Genomic DNA, 20,979 nt, shown 5'->3' on the forward strand with positions numbered 1-20,979 from the left:
GAAATATTAAGTTCTTTCATAGAGCTGCCTTGATTCGTAAAAATAGGAATCTTATAGAAGCCTTAAAAGATGAGAATAATATGTGGAAATATGACTCCTTAAAATTAGAGAATATGGTTGTTCAATTTTTTCAAGATATAGATAGGGCAAAATTCAATGCCCTTATAACTATGAATAAAGTTAGATCAACCCTATCCTGACCCTGATGGGCTACGTGCTTTATTTTTCAAAAATCAATGGAGCTTCCTAGCTCCCTTCATTTTCAGCTTTGTTTTAGCTGCTTTTAATAACCCTAGAAATTTTATTGAGGTTAATAAAACTATCATTACTCTAATTCTAAAAACTGCTAATCCAGAGTATGTTTCTAAGTTTTTGCCAATATTCTTTTGTAATGTTAGCTATAAAATTATTACTAAATTGATTGATAATAGAATTAAGAACTCTTTACCCATTCTGATTTCTGAAAACCAGAGACAAAGGATTGATAACTCCCTTATTCTTCAAGAACTTATCCACTCCTTTAATAAGCTAAAAGGCAAGTCTACTTATATGATCATCAAATTAGATCTAGAAAAAACATATGATAAACTTAGGTGGAGCTTTATTTTGGATATCCTCCTTAAGGCCGGCCTAACCCTAAACCTTTCTAATCTAATATATGATTGTATATTATCTTCTTCCATGTACCTTAATTGGAATAACAACCCCACCAAGTGTTTTTCTCCTTCTAGAGGGATCTGTAAGGATAATCCTTTCTTTCCCTATCTTTTTGTTCTTTGTTTAGAAAGACTTACTCATTTAATTCAAGACAATGTCTTAAATAATGAGTGGATACCTTTTTCCTTTACTAGTGCTAGTCCTAAGCTTTCTCATCTTTTCTTTGTTAATAATATTATTGTTATTTGCTAAAGCTGACTTGCAGTAAGCCAACATCATTAAAAATGTGTTATCCTCCTTCTATTCTGCATCTGGTCTCAACATTAGTTATAGTAAGTCCTCTATATACTTTTCTAGGAATACTGATCCAATCTTTTCCCAAACTATTAGCAATAACTTAAATATCTGTTCTGCTGCCCAATTTGAAACTTACCTTGATATTCCTATTAATTATCACAAACCTCATAGACAGGACATTTCCCATATCATTGACAAAATTAGAAAGAAATTAGCACTTAACATAAGAGAGTTGACGGTAGGGACTAAATCTTAATTTCTTAACATTTAGGAACTAGTCCTAACAAATTTTTTTTATAAGGACTTAATGCAAAATACTCAATATTTATAGAAACTAAAAATATAATTAAACCTTAATTTATTATTCAAAAAAATTATTAAATTAAATTATGATTATTTTTAGTTTATACTTTTAATATTCATATTCTCTCAATGTCTTTTTTATTGCATTTGTCTCTAAATACCAATTCAATAAGTCTAAATCAACCATTTTTGTTTATACATATATATGATTTATAATAACAACTAAATTTTACTAAAATAAAATTTTAAATATTTAATATTGTTAAAAATTTCAATTTTAAAACATAGTCACACTTCTTAAATCTTATTCTTATTTTAAATATAAAATTAAAATTATAGATCTATATATCCAAATCAAAATTAAAATTAAGATGTATAACATAATATCGAAAGAAAAATGAATGAATTAAACCAGCTTTATTATTTGTTTTACATAAAATAGTATAACTTATTTTAGTTTTTACTCATATTATTTTAATATTATTTTAACATATTTATTTTTTCATATATCCAATAACATAAAACAAAAATATACATTTATAAAATAAAAATTTTAAACTCAAATTTAATCTATTTATAAAATAAAAAAATTACACAAACAATAACAAAAGTTAGTAATTTAGAGTTAAAAATATTAAATATTTTTAAAAATGACATGAAAAAATGTGATTAAAAACTAAATTTATATTTTTATATAATCTATTATAAAATATAATTGTAATACAATAAAATAATGTGATAAAATTTATACTTTACCCTAAGCATACCCTAGCTCTCTAGGTATCATCTTTAAGAAAATGCTGAAACCCTCTAGATGTCTCCATGTTGTTCTCCCGCGTCCCCTGACTAGGTACGCACGGTGTTAGATGAATGATAATTAAAAGGACAATGTTTGGAAATTTTTTTGTGTTCTTGTAATGAAAGTATAAAAAATTGATCACTAATTCAATGTATAAAGTCTGTCACTAATTCAATTTTTAAGTTTGATCATTAATTCAGTTTCTAAAGTCATTCACTATTTTAGTATCTAGAGTTAGCCTCTAAAATTGGTCACTAATTCAATGTATAAATAATCAGTCGCTAAATAAGTTATTAATCATTAGCTACTATACATTTAACAATTAAAGAAGAGATTTAATCGTAGCAAGAGCATAAATTCAAAATTCATTATTTTAAACTTTTTTTAAAAAAAAGTCTCTAGAAAAAACCAATATTCAAAAGGTATTTTAAATAAAATTAAATAAAAATAACAATGAATATTCCTTTTTAATGTTTTTTTACCCATTTAAAATAAAGTTTTATTTAAAAAATTATTTATATTCAATTTATCGCATATTATGAGATAAAACTTTAATTTTAATAGATAAATAACACTTAATTTTTCTTTATTTATTAATCACTCATTAATTATTACCATTTGCCAAGCTTTGTTCCTTTTAGAATCAGGATAAAATTTCCAATGTGTGATATGTTTCATACGTTTTAGTTGAAAAAAGAATGCTCATTTACTTTCATAAAAGATTTCAGTAAAATTCATTCGTGCTTTTCTTTGAGTAAAACGTATTTTCAGCAAAGTGTATTTAGAATTTAAAAATATCAAATAAAGTTAATTACAGTTTTCTTTTAACCTTAACATATAAAATATATTTTCTTTATTTAATAGTTTATTTTAACTCCTTTTGACCATTATCCTTATGATTCTCTTGTTTTAAGGTTTGGGTTATGTTACGTTTCGCGAGTAAACAACACCAGTTTTAAGCGGCAAATAAGGAATTTGATTTTGTTACGGCCATACACTGTGTCTATAAAACAAATAAGTATTCAAAAAGTCTAAATTCTGAGTCTACGTGACTTAGTTGGAATATTAAGGTTTTAACGGAGAAAATCACCCAAAAGATAAACATTGCAATAAAATGTGGACTTGTAGATATCTATAGACCCAACCTGGTTTAGAAATAAGTTTATATAAAAAAATTTGTTAATGTTTTATACTTTTTTTTTTTCTTATAAAAGTTTATTTAAACTGAAACTTCAATTAAAAAATTCACTTGTGTGAAAATCATTTTTTGTTTGAACATTTTTCAACAAAAGTTGTATTAATTAATCTTGTTTTATTAATGGCAATTTTTTAATAAAAGAAAATTGATTTTTGCATATGTGGAAAATGAATTTAACTTTAAAATAAAAAATTAAGCATTACACAAGAAATTAAAGAAAAATACATACTTTATAAATAAAGAAGAAAAATATTCAAAGTGCTTATCTCTTTTGAGAGAACTACAAAAGTAAAATTTAGACTCAAATAAAGAAGAGAAGAGATAAGAATAAGGTGAGAAGGATGGAGGAGAGCATATAATTGTTTTATTTCTAAAAATTAAATCTTATTTCTAAAATTAATTTATTATATAATTATTTTATTTAATTAAAATTTATTTCCTAAAATATTAGTTTATTAAATTATTCAATGATATAAATTTCTAAGACTCAATTTTATTCATATATAATTAATTATATATTTTATTAAAAGTATATTTTTTAATCTTATTTTATTGATTAATCAAAATATTTATTTTTTATTATTAGTAAAAAATATTTATTTATTTATTAAATTAAAAATCTGTCCCCCACCTCACCCCCTCACCCCTTTTTTGTGGAGACAAAATAGAGTTTAACCTGCCCACTCGTCCCGTTACCATGGCTGCGAAGAAGGCTTATTAATTAATCAATTATTCAATAAAATAGATAAAATACTAAACAAAACGGAGTTTAACAATGGTGTTATAAGTTCGTGTGAATATATAAAGAGCTTGAAATAATTGTAGACATTATTTTACCCTCTATAACATCTATTTTTTGATAGTTTTCAGTGTAGAATCAATCAGACCCTACCAAGCTCACATGCAATGGTGGAAAACGTTGATGGTGGAAAACAAAATGAACGAAAATGATGCGTTATTCAACCAATGGGTGTTAGAAATATCTTTCTAAAGAAAAATATTGAGACATCTTCGTACATAGGTCACTGGATCTTAAATATGAACACAATGAGAATGGGATTATAAGTGAGGACAATAGATTTCAACACAGTTTAGAATTTAGATGACATTTTACAATTATGATTCATTAATCAATTGAGTGTGTGTTTTTAGACGTGATAGAAGGAGTGACCCACCTCTTCCCCTTTGATTCTTTTGAACTGAAACACCCACACATGTGTGAACCTTACTTGGGTCCATTGCCAGCACGATTGACGGGGAAAAGTGTAGTTGTCTCCCATGTCATCAATGTTTCATTCATTTCTTTATTTATATTTTCATGTCAAATGATTACATAACTACCCAGAATTTTCAGTAAAAGTTATCAGAAGATTTGTTCCTCATAGTGCATGTTTGCATGAAAAAGTTTTTGGAGAAATAATTTTTTTAAAGCTATTTCATAAAGCTAGTAAAAATTAACAATTGTTTTTCAAACGAGAACCTTACCTTTTAACTGAATATACCTTATTACATTTAGATGAAATTTAAAATTTAAAATTTAAAATAAATTTGTCTAACTCAATTTTTTATTGTTTAGGCTTTAAAATAATTTTTAAATGTTAAGAGATTTAAACAAAACAATTATTATATATAGCTATTTTTACCTTCATTAGATGACTGATTGATGTAAATTTGATCACATTCTTAACAAATGTGACTAACTAGAGTAAATTGTTAGAATGTTTCTTACGTAATGTATTTGTCATGAACTTTTAGGTCATGTTTGGTCTAAAACTATTTTAACATTTTCGAGAAATAGAGTAAAGAAAAAATAAATAAGAATAAAATTTTCCTCTCTCTATATATATAATAATTAACTATAAGTATATTATTCTTAAAAAAGTTGAACATTAACCAAACATAATTTTAAAACTTTCCTTTATCATTATAAAAAAGTGATTTATGTAAGAATGAAAATTTTCCTTTGATAAACATATCCTTGAATTAATTTAATACACTTTTTTTGGTTCCTTCAATGTCAGAACCTACTTTCACTTTGACAGCTGCGCATGAAGGGAGGAAGCACATTATTAGGCAAATGGGTCAGGCAGTGATCAGAGAAGAAGAAAGAGAAGCGGCTTCTAAAGTGGAATACCAAAGCAAAAGATATGCGTATAGAGGAGTTTAGTAGAAGAGGCGTGCACATTAAAAAGCACAAAGATCATTGAATCAAACCAACACTAACTGCACTTTACTTTCCATTTTACATATGCAAGATTGTCAATGTGATAACACTAGCTTGCATTATATTATAACCATATGAAAAGCAAAATGCAGAGGTTGTACTTAAGTCCTTAAGGTAAATAAACAACTGGGTATAACTTAATTGCTATAAATATATATTATATATAGGTAACTGCTAGGGAAGCAAATTAAGCATAAGGTAAATGAAATTAATACATATAAATTATACATATTAATTTATTTTGCTTCCCTGCAGTTAATTTCATTTCTTAGCTAATAATTAAACCGATTAATTGATCTTTAATGTAATGGATAGATTAGGATCAGCAACGATTGCCCTTCCTACAATTAAGTGCACCAGCAGTGATGGTCATGGATCCAACAAGAGAAGATGGTCTTGCACTTAGACTTGAGGCTCTAGCATAGCTAGAAGAAGCACCAGCACCAGATTGCCTGAAGAATGCTCCATTCAAGAACAAGTCACCCTCTGACCTCCAATTCCAGCTCCTCCATTGACTCTCTGGAGCATCCTCATGCTTTGTTACCTCCTTGCTGAACCTAATGTCAGGTGCTAGAAACCTGTTCCCTTGGCTGTTGATGGTTGGGTTAGCACTCCCACCAATTGCATACATTTCCCAGTGAGTGTAGTCATTGTTCACCACATGAAAATACCCATGTCTACATCTGTAACATTGAAATCAACTTATATAAGTCAAATATCTTTAACACCATCGAATACTTCTTTTTATTGAATGTTCATAAAATTTATCATAAGTTGAATTAAATTTTGTTTATCAAAGAGATAATACTATAATATATATTTTTAAAATGTTATAATAGTTGTTATGAAACTTCTACAAGACTTAACATATAAAGGTAATTGATAGTCATAATTAATTTTAACACTATAAAAACAATATTTTAAATATGTATAAAAGTTATTTGGTGGTACAAGAATGTCAAATATATATATGTTGGTATAGTAAAAAGTGAGAGGAGATAACTTTAATTGATACCTTCCCCTTGCATGCTTCATATCTATGATAGAATATACATTAAAAACAAAAGTGATGAATTCAGTTACTATATAAATATATACCTTGGCATTCTCTGGACAAGGCCTTCTCCAAAATGATTGAAGGCTATAGTGACTTGCATGTCCTTGTCTTGTGTGTACGAATCACTGTGGCCCAAAAGCATGACTTTGTCATGATGGGTCATGTAGTTGTTGGAGATGGTGATAGCCGTGGATCCATGAATGGCATCAATGAGACCATCACGGCAATTAGACAAAGAGCAATGATCAACCCATATATGCTTAGAATTAAAGATGGACACTCCATCACCGTCCGATACAGTCCAAAACCCAGAGTGATGAGGAGAGTCTCTAATGTTGGTATTCCCCGTGGGCTTACAATCATGAATGTGAATGCCATGTATGATAATGTTACTCACATAATGTATGGTAATGCAACCCCCACCAGCAATGTGAACACTAGCACCCCTTCCATCAATTGTCTTAAATGAATTCACAAGAAGCTCTTCCTTTAGAGTAATAACCATATCTCTATTGAAAATAATCCACAATGGCTCATCTTGTATAGCACCATACCTTAGAGTTCCTGGCCTTGGGTTCACTGGGTCATCATCACCCGAGTCAGTCACAACATAGATTCTACCATTTCTTCCACCAATTGCATCCTTCCCAAACCCAATGGCACAATCAGCCAGTCTTTGCCTATTGTTCTCCCAATTCGAGTTACAACGCCAGCAATCATCAATGGGGTTTCCAGTTCCACATGACAAATAACCCAAGTTTCTTCTAGAGGCATTGATGCTTCTGTAATAAGAAAAATAAAACGTGACATTATTTTTCATTCATATAATGTAACGGTTCATTATTTAATGCATGTTTAATTGATCACTTTATTTTCAGAAATAATAACTTTATGTCAGTTTTTCAAAAAGAGTCAACAAAACGATTATTTTATGAATAATGCTTCTTTGGTTATTTACCTTTGCACGTCTTGCACAACAAGTTCAGGGTCTCGAACTGCAGAGGAGGAAACAAAATTGGGTGTGAGAAGAGGAAGAGCAAAAAGAATGAGGAAGCATGGAAGAGGAGCCATTTTTGGTCTTCTCTTTGCTGAGAGTAATTGAAAAGTGGGAGTGTGGGGAAGTAAGGGTGAATGGAGGGACTTTTATAGAAAGAAAAAGCCGAGAGTAATGGCGTGATTAATATTTCCAAGTGGGGTCCATATGATTGTAATTTCTAGTTTTAATGCAAAGGTGCACTATTTACCTCTTAGTCATATACAGGTAAACATTGTTTGAAACCGTTATATTACCTTCAAGGACTTCAACTCCTCATGTCCCCAAAGTCAATTTCGTTGACCTATTTTGATGGATCCATATGTAGACAATCAAAGGCACGTGTCCCCACTAAATTTCATTTTATTAAGTAAATTCTTACATTAATTTGGGTGTTCGATAATTTAGCTTTTGAGATTTTAAAATAAATTTATTAATGTTTGATTTTATAAAACGTTCAACTCTTTAGTCTAACTAATAATTTATGTTATAATAATATTAATTTTTATCATTAAAACACGTAAAATATTAAAACGTTGTTATTTAATGTAATTTCAAAAATTAATCTAATTTATTTATGTTTTTATCGGTGTTGACATCATCCAAAACCATCTCTGATTTCTTTCACCCCTTCATTCAAAAATCCTCTTTACTTTCCCCACCTCTTTTAATGTTATCTCCCCTCCATTAGAGCTTGAGTTTAACAATGATAGTAACAATAGTGAGATTGAGGAGGTTGTGAAAGATACGAAGAATGTGCATATTCAATATGAGAAGAGAGTGTAGAATTCATGGGTTGCAAGAAGATGAAGTTTTGGAGATGAGAACCATGACAATGAAAAAAAGGAAAAACATAATAGTGATAATGTAAATCGGTCCCATTAGTCTATAACATTTTATGATACAGCTTTATTTTAGCATTATCAATTAATGGCAAAAGTTAATATTATTATGACAAAAATTGTTATTTGAACTAAAATACTCATTTAACAAAGTCAATAATTAACAAACCTATTTAAAACTTTTAGAAATCATATTACCCGACGTTAGTAATTTCAAGATTAATATTGAAGTTTACTTAAATTTTACTTATCATTACTGCAATTTTTAATTACGTTTTGAAGTGTTAATTTTTAATTTTGCTGCTGTATGTATTAAAAACCAGCTAGATACACATTTATTTATCATCTAAAACCCATTTTACACACTATAAGAGGAATTTTTCTGTGATCTAGAATAATGTAGTCCTCCGTTTGTATTCACTGTTTGAAATTTCATATTTAATAAAATTAATTCATTGATTTTAGAATAAACACACAGTAATTCCTCTTCTTGTGTTCACTATTAAAATTTCCTACTCCATCATCGCTTAAATTTAGCATTGGTCAAGTCTTAACTTAAAGTTGTTTTCTCCCCCATATCTGCGGTTCTCCTTCCCTAAATTGTGCCATGTTCCATTACAGTATGATATTCCAAATGCATGCACCACCTGATGATGAGACGTAACCACATTGTTTAATGTCTAAGAATTCAGCGATTACGGTTTGTACGCACGCACATATGATGACTTTGGCTATTTTCCTAATTCATTCTTTTGATGGGTACTGTTTATTCTTATTCATTGATCCATTTTTTCTAACCCTTTTCCAATATCTGAGTTTAATTAGTTTTCTAAGTATCTCATCCTACACACTTGTAATGATGATATACTTCTCTCTTGATATATTGAAAAATGTTAAGAAGATCGTTCTTTTCATTTCAACACACATTATATTATTAAATAAAATTCATGTAAAATTTACTGAATAATGTGGTTCTCACTCTTTATTTGGTGAATCCTATTTCTTAGATAGAGAATTCTACATAAATCCTGTCCAATAAAAAAATGTATTAATAAGGTGTATTGGTTTTTTATATTTTAAGGAAAGTTTGTTTATCAAGTACTTTGTTGTATTTTTTTTCAAGTAATCTTTCTCTATTTTTTAGTGTAAGTATATTTATAAAGTACACATATTTAATATTTTTATTTAATGATTAAAAAATATATAAAAATAAAGATAAAATTATTTAAAAGTATTCATTTAGAAACACACAATTTCATGTATAGTAAGGGTCCACTTATGCCAACAAGGAATGCGATATTATTATATAAAAAAAATTGTTGTAAAATATTGCAAAATAAAAATAAACAGTAGATTAAGAGTATACAACTTAATAAATATTTATTTAATATTTTTTAAATAAAAATTTATATTAGAAATTTAATCCTAAATGTAATTAAAACAAATTAACAAAATTTATAAGAGTTATACACTACTCTTATAAAATCCATAAACTCTTTCAAATATCTCAGTATCTATTAAAAATTATATAGTATAAACTGAATAATCAAATATATATACCAATTAAAGTTAGAGACTATTACTCAGCCTGTAATTTTTATAACTTAGCTTTTTATAATCAAAAGTACTTTAACTATACTTCTTTGGGACTAATAAAGTTAGGTTTAGTTTAAGTTTTTAGAAAAATTCAAATAAAAGAAAAAAAAAAACTAGTATACTTTTTTTATAAGTAAAACTATCTCTTCTTGTCAAATTTTAGAAAAAGATAACAATTTTTCTTTGAACTTGACTCAAATTGGATATTAAACCATCACAAAATGTTTTTCTTTCTTTTCATAGGGAGCAAAGAGTTTTGATGTTGTCGTGTAATGATACTCTTTGCGAAATAGAAAATCTAATGAATCGACAGTACTTGTGGTGTGTGTGTATATATATATATATATATATATATAATTAAATGACCATAACTTTATCTGTATGTGCGTTAGTTGGGCAGCATTGCTTTTATCTTTGGGGCCAATGGAACAACCGATTCCTATTGGTTTTGCAAGTTTCTATTATTAGGACATATTTTCTCAACCCTTACTTTTAATATCATAGCTGTTGTTGACTTCTTCACCTACTCATTCACTAATCCACACATAGGAGCTTAGATCTAACTATGTACCCACTAGTTCATTAAACATGATCAATTTGTAAAGACTTTGACTGACTTAAAACCATATAAAACAGTTAATGGGAGATTAAAATTTACTTAATTTTAAAATTGAAGAGATCTATTTGTCTTGAAATATATTTAAAAACCAAAAGTACATATAATTCAAACTAAAAGAATACAAAATATAATTAGACAAAATAATTATGATCCTTGAGAGGGGAGTAGTAGCAGCAGCATTGGGCGAAACCCACATTTTCCTTTCTACACTACGCCATGATGTTGCTTACTTTTTTCCACTGACTGCGGAACACATTTGACTTACCTATGTTTTACCTCTCAATAATCAATGGTGGGATAGAATTTTGATAAACAACATCGAATTTGATGATTAAGTAGTTGCAGACCACTGTTAACTGATAAGGAATATTTCAGGTCACAAAGTGGTTGGAATGGTTGGTGCATTATAGATTGAAAAGGGGAAGCAGATCACATAAGCCATACATAGAATCATTGTTCTTGTCTGAAAATTTTGTTATATATTTTGAGTATTTTAAAAGAAATAAGTATCACATTGAGCGAATGTGTTTTAATATCAAATTGTTGTTTGATTATAAACTATATGTTGCTTATATTTTTAAAGTCTCTAGCTGAAATCTTGTGAATAAAATAAACTGTTAAAAGAGTTAAACCCCTCATGATGTTAACATTTCCAATGAAAACAAGATTCTATAAGCTGTGGCATTTAGAGGTTGGGAATTTGCATGAAGATCTTCACTGTTTTTTTATGTTGTGGAGAAAGAACGAAATAAACAATGGCAAGAACAATGCTCCACCTAAGACATGTTAATTAGAATTAGAAGGTACAATTTCATTGAGTTACCATTTTCAAAGTGAGAATTTTGCCTATATTCGATGTCATCTCATACCTTAATTTGTTTTATAAAGTTAATACAACAATGCATTATAGAAATACAAAGTAATAACACACACACACACACAAACATAGGAAAATAAGAAAGATTCACCAAAAATAAATAAATGAAATGTCCTCCTCTTCTTTTTAATCACATTTTACAATAAGATGAACGAGTTAATGAAAACAAAAATAAAAGGATTCTCAAAGAGAATTAAAAGAATTGTTATGGTCTTATACTCTAACGGCACAAGAATTAAGCCATAAAAAATATATTAAATCTTGTTGTTAACAGTTTCAAAATATTAAGAAGCCACACAAACTAACCCAATTAGCTAGATAGATCTATAATCATTGTTATTGTTTAAGATTATTACTCTAAAATAAATTAATTTTAATAATTTATTTATAATTAAGATTTTCTTTTTTAACTTCTCACATTATACCCGTGTTATTCGTCCAATACACACACCTTTACATGTACGTGTGTATATAAACTTTTTTATTTTAAAACTATTTAATTGAAAAAATAATTAAAAAAATATAACTTTGTTTTGGAATCAATTGTTATTTATATTTCAATAAAAGCATGTGTTTTATTATAAAAACCCTAAACCACAAGTATATATAAAAGCTAAATAGATGTCATTAAATTTGTACAGTTTCATGTTTTAATATAAAGTATGTTAAAAATATTACAAAATAATTGTCTGTCACATTCTTCTTAAAGATTGATTAGTCTCATATATTGCAAAAAAAATTAGGATATAACAACTTATTTGAGGTATCAACTCAAAAAGTAAAGCAGAGTAAAATAATTTCATTGACTCATACTATATATATTTAAAAATAATAGTAAATATATTAATAAATGCACCAACAAAATAATTTAAAGTAATAATAATCAACCAATTTAAAATAAATAATCTAAAATACTTTTATAAATGTACAACGATCTTTCACATATTTTAAAAAATTTTAAAAAAATTAATAAAACTATTGCAAAAATATTTTCTAGATTAACATCATGAATGTAAATATTTTAAATTTGGTGTCTTTTTTAAACTGTGAAATATACTTAAAATAATAAAATATAACATACAAGTAAGTGGGTAAAGTAAACTTATATGAATTTGGTGTATATTAGTTGTTTCCTAATCACATTACACACTTAAACTTTTTGACATTGTTTTGGATTAATAGGTCATGCACACATTTGATAATTCATAAATGCTTTAGAAATTATATTATAATCTTGTACAAACAACCTTTCTTGATACTAGAGTAAATAATTTGATACTAGAGTAAATAATTTCATCAACTGTATAATATATTTCTCAAGTTTTTACCAAAATTAATAGAACAAAGATAATTAAACAAAAACAAAGATAAAAATAGTGTTTCTTCAAAATAGAGCACTGAAAATTGTATGTGTTGAACATATTTAACTAAAACATTTTATCTAGCTAAAACAATGAGAATTGTTTCGTCACCACAAACATACTTAAAACATAAGACTTTTTCTTATAGAGAGTTTTTTTTCGTGATTATTCTCCAACCAATTTTCATTAAAAAAAGTTTGATTAGTCTGCTTAGAAAAATATAAACCAAGGCTTCTAGTTTGATTAGATTGAGAAACTTATTATCTCCAAACATTGTGCATAAGTTAGTTAGATGTAGAATCTTTTTATAAAATAATGATAAGTTTTTTTTCAATTTTATCACACAAGGTTAAAGAAAGAAAGCATGTTTACATGGGTTATAAAAGTATAGCTTCTAACACTAATTTAATCAATGTTAAGCTACCACTATATGACAAGTTTCTCTTGTTCAAAGAGCTAAGATGTTTGTGAATTTTCTTTATAATATGATGAAAAGTACTCATTATGACCCTTATATGGTGTAAAGGAATTCAAAAATACTTTCTTAGGTCAGATATTCGTTGAAATCCTAAGCCTTCACAAATTTCATTGTAAACCTCCTAGTACGCATTTATAAAATAGTAAACTCCTAGGTTTATCTTGATTAACCATTTGGCAAAAGCTCTTATTAAACATTTCTGAAAAAATTTTAATGACATCAATTTGGCCAACTTGAGCCTAAAAAAATAAATAAGATCATCAATAAATGCTAAATGCAAACAAGAGAAATCATTACTAATAGTTTTAAATGGTCTCAAATGCTTTAAATCTACGGTTGCATTAATCAAGCGTGATAAATGTTCCATACATAAAACAAAAATATAAAGAGAAAGATGGTCTTCTTGTTTTATACTAGTTTTAGAGGATGATAAGGCATCACCATTTCAAAGCACTTTAATAGTTGAAGAAGAAATGCACCACTAAACAAGGTGCACAAAATCTTCTAGAAAAACTGACGTCTAATAAAGTGTCACAAACAAAGGACCAATTAAGTCAATCATATACCTTCTTTAGATTGATTTTGATTTTCATAACCCTTTTTTCCACTCTTCCTATTTCACATTGTGTCAATCACCTCTTAAATAATAATGATATTATTACTACTATATTAGTTTAGGATGAAGTTGCATTGAATTGGGCTTATTAAACGATCCATTAGAGGTTTCAATCTATGAGTGAAAATCTTTGTATGTGATAAACAATACCAAGTGATATAGATCTTAGATGTTTAACATTAATCAGTAATCATATCAACTTTGAGAATAAAGACAATAAGATAGCATTAAGATCAACAACCTTTCTTAGATCTCTGAAAACATCTTGCATCATATGGCAGAGGTGAGGACCAACAATATGCCATTAAGACTAATAAAAAATTATTTAGAACTCATCCTTTTGTAGTGTCTTGAAACCTCCCATAATTAAAATGACTTCTTAATCTCATCATAAGTAGGACAATCTCTCAATCGAGCCACTCTATCATTTTGTAAAGAAATAAAACAATTTGTTAAGAAGTAAGAAGTATAACTCTTTAGATTACTATAAAGATTAAAATAAAAAGATTACATTATTTGTTCCAACTCTTCTTGTTCACAAATCTAGCCACCATTTGAGAATTGAAAAGCCTAAGTCTTATTTATTATTTTATTTATTAGTGTAGTTCTATGAAAACACTTAGTATAATAATCTCTATAAAGAATTTTATTTGATCTTGACTTCTGGAACCATAAAATTTGGAAGAATTTTATTTGTTTCAACTCTTCCTATTCACAAATTCAGCCACCATTTGAGAATTAGAGAGCCCAATCCTATTTCTTATTTTATTCATTAGTGTAGTTCCATGAAAATACTTCATATACAAATCTCTATATGGATTTTTATTTGTTCTATCTCTTCCTGTTCACAAATCCAACTACCATTTGACAATTAAAAAGCCACAATCTTATTTCTTTTATACAAATCTCTATATGGATTTTTATTTGTTCTATCTCTTCCTGTTCACAAATCCAACTACCATTTGACAATTAAAAAGCCACAATCTTATTTCTTTTTCTACTCACCAGTATAGTTCTACGAAAATACTTTGTATATTAATCTTTATAAAGAATTTTATTTTATCTTAACTTCTAAAACCATAAAACCTAGAAGATCATACCCTCTCCAAAAGCTTTGTTTGAAAACCAACTACATGTGATGTTATATTGAAAGCTTTAAGAGATAACTTTGAATCTTCAGATAAGGTCTTGTTTCCTTTCGAAAACATCACCATAAAATAATTTTGTTACATGCTTGCAAGTGTTTTTGAATATTTATAATTGATTCACTTCAATTATGATCAAAATGCCACATTTTTCTAACAATCTTACTAAAATTAAGATGAGTCATCTAGGCTGTTAGAAATTTGAAAAGTCTTCTTTTACGGTTAGACCTCACTTTAGTACATTAAGAGCAAAAGGTTACAATCAAATTTTAAATAGGACAAATGTTCAATCCATGTTTCCTTGAACAATATCATCTACTTCATATTAATAAGGCCTCTATTTAATCTCTCGTTGAAATAACCTGTCTTCTAAGTAAAAAGTTTTCTAACAACTCTTATCTATGAGGTCACAATCTTGAGTCAAACCATGAAAAGCAAATATACTCTGATTATTACTATTATCACTTTCACCTTATTTCTCACAGTGAACTATAATAAAATTAAAATCACCTATGAGAAGCCAAGATTCATTATTATATACATGAAATTTTTTTAAATCATCTCAAAGCTTTTATCATTTAGCAAATTAGGGACTTTCATGCCAATACGCAATTGTAAAACTTGAAACAAGCTCTCAATATTCCACTATCATTCCCATCAACTTTTGACTAAAGTCTTTCCATAAAAATTTCAACTATTTCATGATCTCATTTGCTACATCACCTTTCACATGAGTTTCCAAAAGAATAAGAAAACTAATTTCATACATCCTTTTCATGTCCACTAATAGGCTAGTAAAATCTTTGGATTTTGAGCCTATATAGTTTCAACACAACAAATTCATGATGAACTAGTCACAGGAATACCCTTAAGGACCCCACATCTGCATAAGCATGAATAATTTATTTTCCTTGTATTTATTTAAAGTTAGAACCTCCTTCATCCCTCAATTTTTCTTGATTAAAAATCCTTTAGTGGTTGCATAATACGCCTTCTTTCTCATAAGCTTTATAAATCACTATCATATTCTCATAAATCACTTACTCTATAGGGTTCACATTGGATTGTTTCCTCACCACTATAGTTGTTTAAGACTTAACTAATGGTATATAAGATGAAATAGACACCTATATATGTTACTTTTGTGTTTATTATTTTTCTTTTTGAATTACTAATGTAGAATTTTGTCTTATTCCTTCATCGTTATGTTTATTTTTTAATTATTTTTTTCCTGCTTGAGGATCCTAAGTTTTTACCGCATGCATTATAATTGATGCACCTTTTGAGGGTCCTTTTTAAATTAGTATAAATTATTATGTTTATGATTTGTAGAATCTTTATTACTTTCTTTATCCATAATTAACGGATTTCTTCTTTGACCATTCTTTGCAAGCATCTAGGGCCTAAAAATAAGTATTCTCTCTTCCTAGAATCTATTCAAATTCCTTGAGTTTTGCATTATATCCAAGGTTATTGTTTTACTTGATCAAGGCTAACGTTCGACCTAGTTGATTTCTTTGCTACTAAAACTTCAAAATTCTCTATTATCTCCATCAATTTTTCTGTATTCTTTGTTTGCTTTTGATTTTTGTCAACAATTATCACTAGACAAGCTTCTCCATACAACTTTCACATTTATGTCTGTACTTTCCACATGAAAAAATTTAGAGGTGTGACAATAACTCTAATAATTTTCTTAATAGTTTACTTTTGTTATAATCTTGTTTTCAAATATCAATAATTTATATAAAAAAAATGACATTCTATGAGTACCTTAATGTTTAGTAATATATAGTATATAGATAAAAATTATAAAAAAAGATTTAGCATGATGGTATTTTACTTTTCTCTTATTAATTTATTACTTATTATTCAAGAAATATTTTTCATTTAAAATTCATATCACTTAAAAAAGAAATATAGCTACTAGCCTACCACCGAATAACATCTCCATTGAATGTGTGATTGACAATTACATCATATTAATGTAAAGATCATAATGAAAATAAGAGTATTTGAGAATAAATCTTTAAAATTATTAAAAATGTTGAAAAATAATAACTTAAGACATGTCAAATGGCATTGCCTTAAAAATTTATTCTCCTCAAGACAGTATAAAAATTCTTAAAATATGACATACTTTTCTAAGAAATTAATTCAAAAAATAGAACAATTTAAAAATAATTTAATTAATTCAAATTCTTTCTCAGAGTAAGTAAAGAATACGAATATTTAAAAGAAATCACATATCTCCTTTCAAAGATATAGCATTGCTACTATTTAAAATATTAAAATAAATTATAGTTAATAAACGTGCCCACAAAATAATTTAAGGCAACAAATATCAATCAATGAAAAATAAAAATCACAATTGAAGACACAGAAACAATCAAACAATAATATTTATTTATTATAATTAAATTTAAATTTAAAAACTTATAATTTTAACCTTTTGAAATTTCTTTATAAATTTCCAACAAATTCTATTATTCTAAAATTATCTAAGCAAAAAATTATATAAATAATTATACAACTTTGTTTTGGTATTTGATAATTTTTATGTGTATTTTCATAAAAGCATATGTATCTTTTTTAACATCATGTTATTTATGTATATAGCCCTTGATGTACTGTACATAAGCAGTGGGTATAGTCCAAGAGCACGAAGGGCATTTGGTCTAGTGGTATGATTCTCGCTTAGGGTGCGAGAGGTCCCGAGTTCAATTCTCGGAATGCCCCATCAAATTTTATATTTGCTAGTTCTAATATGTTTTCATATATAATAATTTTATTATAACTTTCTTTTAATAATTTCAAATTATATTAAAACAACTCCAAATTTAAATGTACTTCAAAATAGTAAAAGTTACTAATTCAACCACCGATTTTTAAAAATTACATTAATATTAATACACTTTGGGGACATAAAAAATTAAGTTTTAATCAATCTTTTGGTGAGCTATTGGAATGGAATATTCTTGTTAATTATTTTATATTGTTAGTCTAGTGTAACTTTTATTTTGTTTGATTGCTGGGTTCAAAATAAATAAAATAGAATAACACTTAGAGCAAGTTTGTTTTATGTTTTTTAAAATAATTTTTTAATTAAAAATAAAATTTATTTGTTAACATAAGTTTTATTTTTATTTTGTTTAATTAGTTATTTAAAATTGTTTTAAAATATAATTAAAAACAAACAAACAAGCCATTAATTTTCCTTTTCATCCTTTCTTAAATTCTCTATCATTGCTGCTGCTAGGCCACTTTCAACACCAACACTATCATTTCTACTACCACTACTTCTTGAAAGTACACACTATCATAATGAAAGAATACTTGTGTATTCTTAAGAAATACTTCAGTTTAAATCAAGTCCCCTTTTAGTAACTTTTTTTTATGTTTAGTGATGCTTTAAGATTTTAATAAATATTAATTTTTCATATTAATATTCTCCTAAATAAATAATAAATATGCACATCAGGCCTTTTATACATATGTGTGTAGTGTGTTAATACGAGTGTTTTATTTTTTTTCATTTTATATTTATTTTTCAATGAGTTATATTAATATTTTATGAAAAAATCACCCATATTGTTGTACAGATAGATCATTTAACTATATTAAAGAATTATGCAAAAACTCGTTGCATGACCATGTTTTCTGAGAGTAAGCGATTAATAGCTCTATTTTTCAGCAAATATTAGCAAGGACACACATACAGTAAATTAAAATTAAAAATTTTATTTATTATATATACATAAATAATAAAATAAAATAAAATAATAATTATATGATCAATTTAAAAAGTTACCTAATTTTTTATATTTTAGTCATAATTAGGCATAATATAAATATAAAGATTAGGATTTATTTTTGTTTAATTTGTTTATTTAATATATTTCTTACATATATAGATAGATATATAAAACAGACACTACCATATCCTGTTATTGTAACAAGACGAAGACGATTTTAACCCAATGTTTGATCATTGCGCCAAATCTTGCAACGCATGTAATGGAATATGCTGATATTCTATACGTCTGTTATTAGGATATTTATTTAAAATAAATTCCGATCAACGTATTTATTATTGAAATAGAATTTACCCAACGCCTGATAATTATCAACAATAAGAAATTTGATTTTTTCTTTAGTAAAGTTTTGAATTTAAATCTCGTGAAATGCAAAGAAAAAGAAAAAGAAAAACCTCGTCAGAGCTTTGTCCCTTAATTGGGTTCATCCATTGAATTACTTGGGATTTAATCTAACTTTCAAACACTAAAATTCTAAGAAAATGTTACTAATATATATATATATATATATATATATATATATATATATATATATATTATCATATAACATGGAACCCCCATAATAAGGGGACTTGTATAATCCTTTTACTTCATAGTATATAAGAAAAATATTAAAACCAGCCTTTTAAGAAATCAATAATAGTATTTTAAAGATTATTTCATAGTTAAAGAAAATTAATTAATATTTTGTTTATATAAAAATTATCTTCTGATTTCTAATTTCATCGTTTTGTTTTATTTAATTAAAAGTGTAAGTAATTAAAAATTGTGTAAAGGGTAAGGATATAATAACATAAATAAATACATTTTTAACTTTTAAACTGACAGATAAAAATAAAAGAAAATAGTAGTTATTATATTTTTATAACATTAAAAGTTTACTCCTTTTAAATGTTTAAAATTTAAATAAGCTCACAGAACTGAACTGAAGAAACTTGAAGTTAACTGGGTACGTAATTGTCTTTATCATGGTCTAAAATTGGGCAATGTTGTGGTGGGTGCATGCTAATATATAATGAAGATTCTGTTACTTACTCCTCTCATACCAAACGCATCTACACCAAAACTTGAATAAAAAAAGGGAAGAAAATGACAAAGGATAATTCAGGATACCCTTTGCTTTCAAATTTGTATACAGAAAGGACAAAAGACAAGGCTTTATGGTTTCCAATTTCTCCATAAAGGATAAAGACGAAGAGATGAGCAAGAAGCACGTACCCTTATTTATCTACAATCATATCTAAAGTTTCTTTCCCCGTCAATATCCAACGCACTTTGATTCTCTATTTATAAGTATGCAACATCTCATAATTCTAACCTAGTCTAGTTAAAGAAAATAACACGTATCCAAAGTGAACACTGATTACCATAGCCATTGTCGTGACATGTCTATTACCTTTAGAAATAAACAAGTGTCCATGCAATTAATCCAAAGAAAATCAATGGGTCAACACCAAAAATTCGCTTTTCTTAGTGATTCAGTATTAATTTGATTTGAAATTTAGTAAATACGAACTAAAAAGTGTGTGTCTTATTAGAAACTATTATTGGTAGGCATATATAGCAATCCTGTTTGTTGAACTGTAATCACTGACAAGTCACAGTGGCGCATATGATCTATGACTCAGTCAAGTCAACAGCTGAAGGTGAAACACTGTGCTTTGCATTTTCCAGTGCTGTGTTGAGTGAATGTTATATTATATATATTATAGTGCACTGCCTATAACAGTTAACAAAACAACAAAATCATGCAACCACCGATTAAAGGAGGAAACTGTTAAAAGGAAAGATGACTGTGAATGTGTGTTTTGTAGTGTAGCAATTGCAACAACACACAAACATGAATATGTATCTCTGATGATAATATATTTATCAACATAACTATAAAATAAAGTAAATATAAGTACTTACCAGAGTTTAGTCTTTGAGAAATTTGCATGTTCAAGAAATTAAATTAATAGAGTATTCTCATGGAGGTATATTGACAGAAGAAAAGAGAGCACAAATCTGCTCACACACAAAACCTTTTGTGTATGTTCAGTTGTGCTCCCTATCTTCTGTC

The 20,979-nt window shown here is 27.1% G+C and overlaps 1 protein-coding gene and 1 non-coding gene across 2 annotated transcripts; one reads left to right on the forward strand and one right to left on the reverse strand.

The window, feature by feature from the left end:
• Nucleotides 1-5,800: 5,800 nt before the first annotated feature.
• LOC113867467 (pectate lyase-like) lies at nt 5,801-7,626 on the reverse strand. Its single transcript, XM_027502824.1, has 3 exons — nt 7,494-7,626; nt 6,577-7,317; nt 5,801-6,161 (listed from the first exon to the last, which is right to left on the reverse strand). Exons 1-3 carry the CDS (start codon nt 7,604-7,606, stop codon nt 5,801-5,803), a joined length of 1,215 nt encoding a protein of 404 aa, XP_027358625.1. The 5' UTR covers nt 7,607-7,626.
• A 10,143-nt stretch (nt 7,627-17,769) lies between these two features.
• Nucleotides 17,770-17,841, forward strand: TRNAP-AGG. Its single transcript has one exon. It is a non-coding gene; the product is annotated as a tRNA-Pro (tRNA).
• Nucleotides 17,842-20,979: the final 3,138 nt, after the last annotated feature.

This window comes from Abrus precatorius, unplaced genomic scaffold, assembly GCF_003935025.1.
Source record: "Abrus precatorius isolate BTA unplaced genomic scaffold, Abrus_2018 Scaffold5, whole genome shotgun sequence".
In the NCBI taxonomy this organism is placed as follows: Eukaryota; Viridiplantae; Streptophyta; class Magnoliopsida; order Fabales; family Fabaceae; genus Abrus; species Abrus precatorius.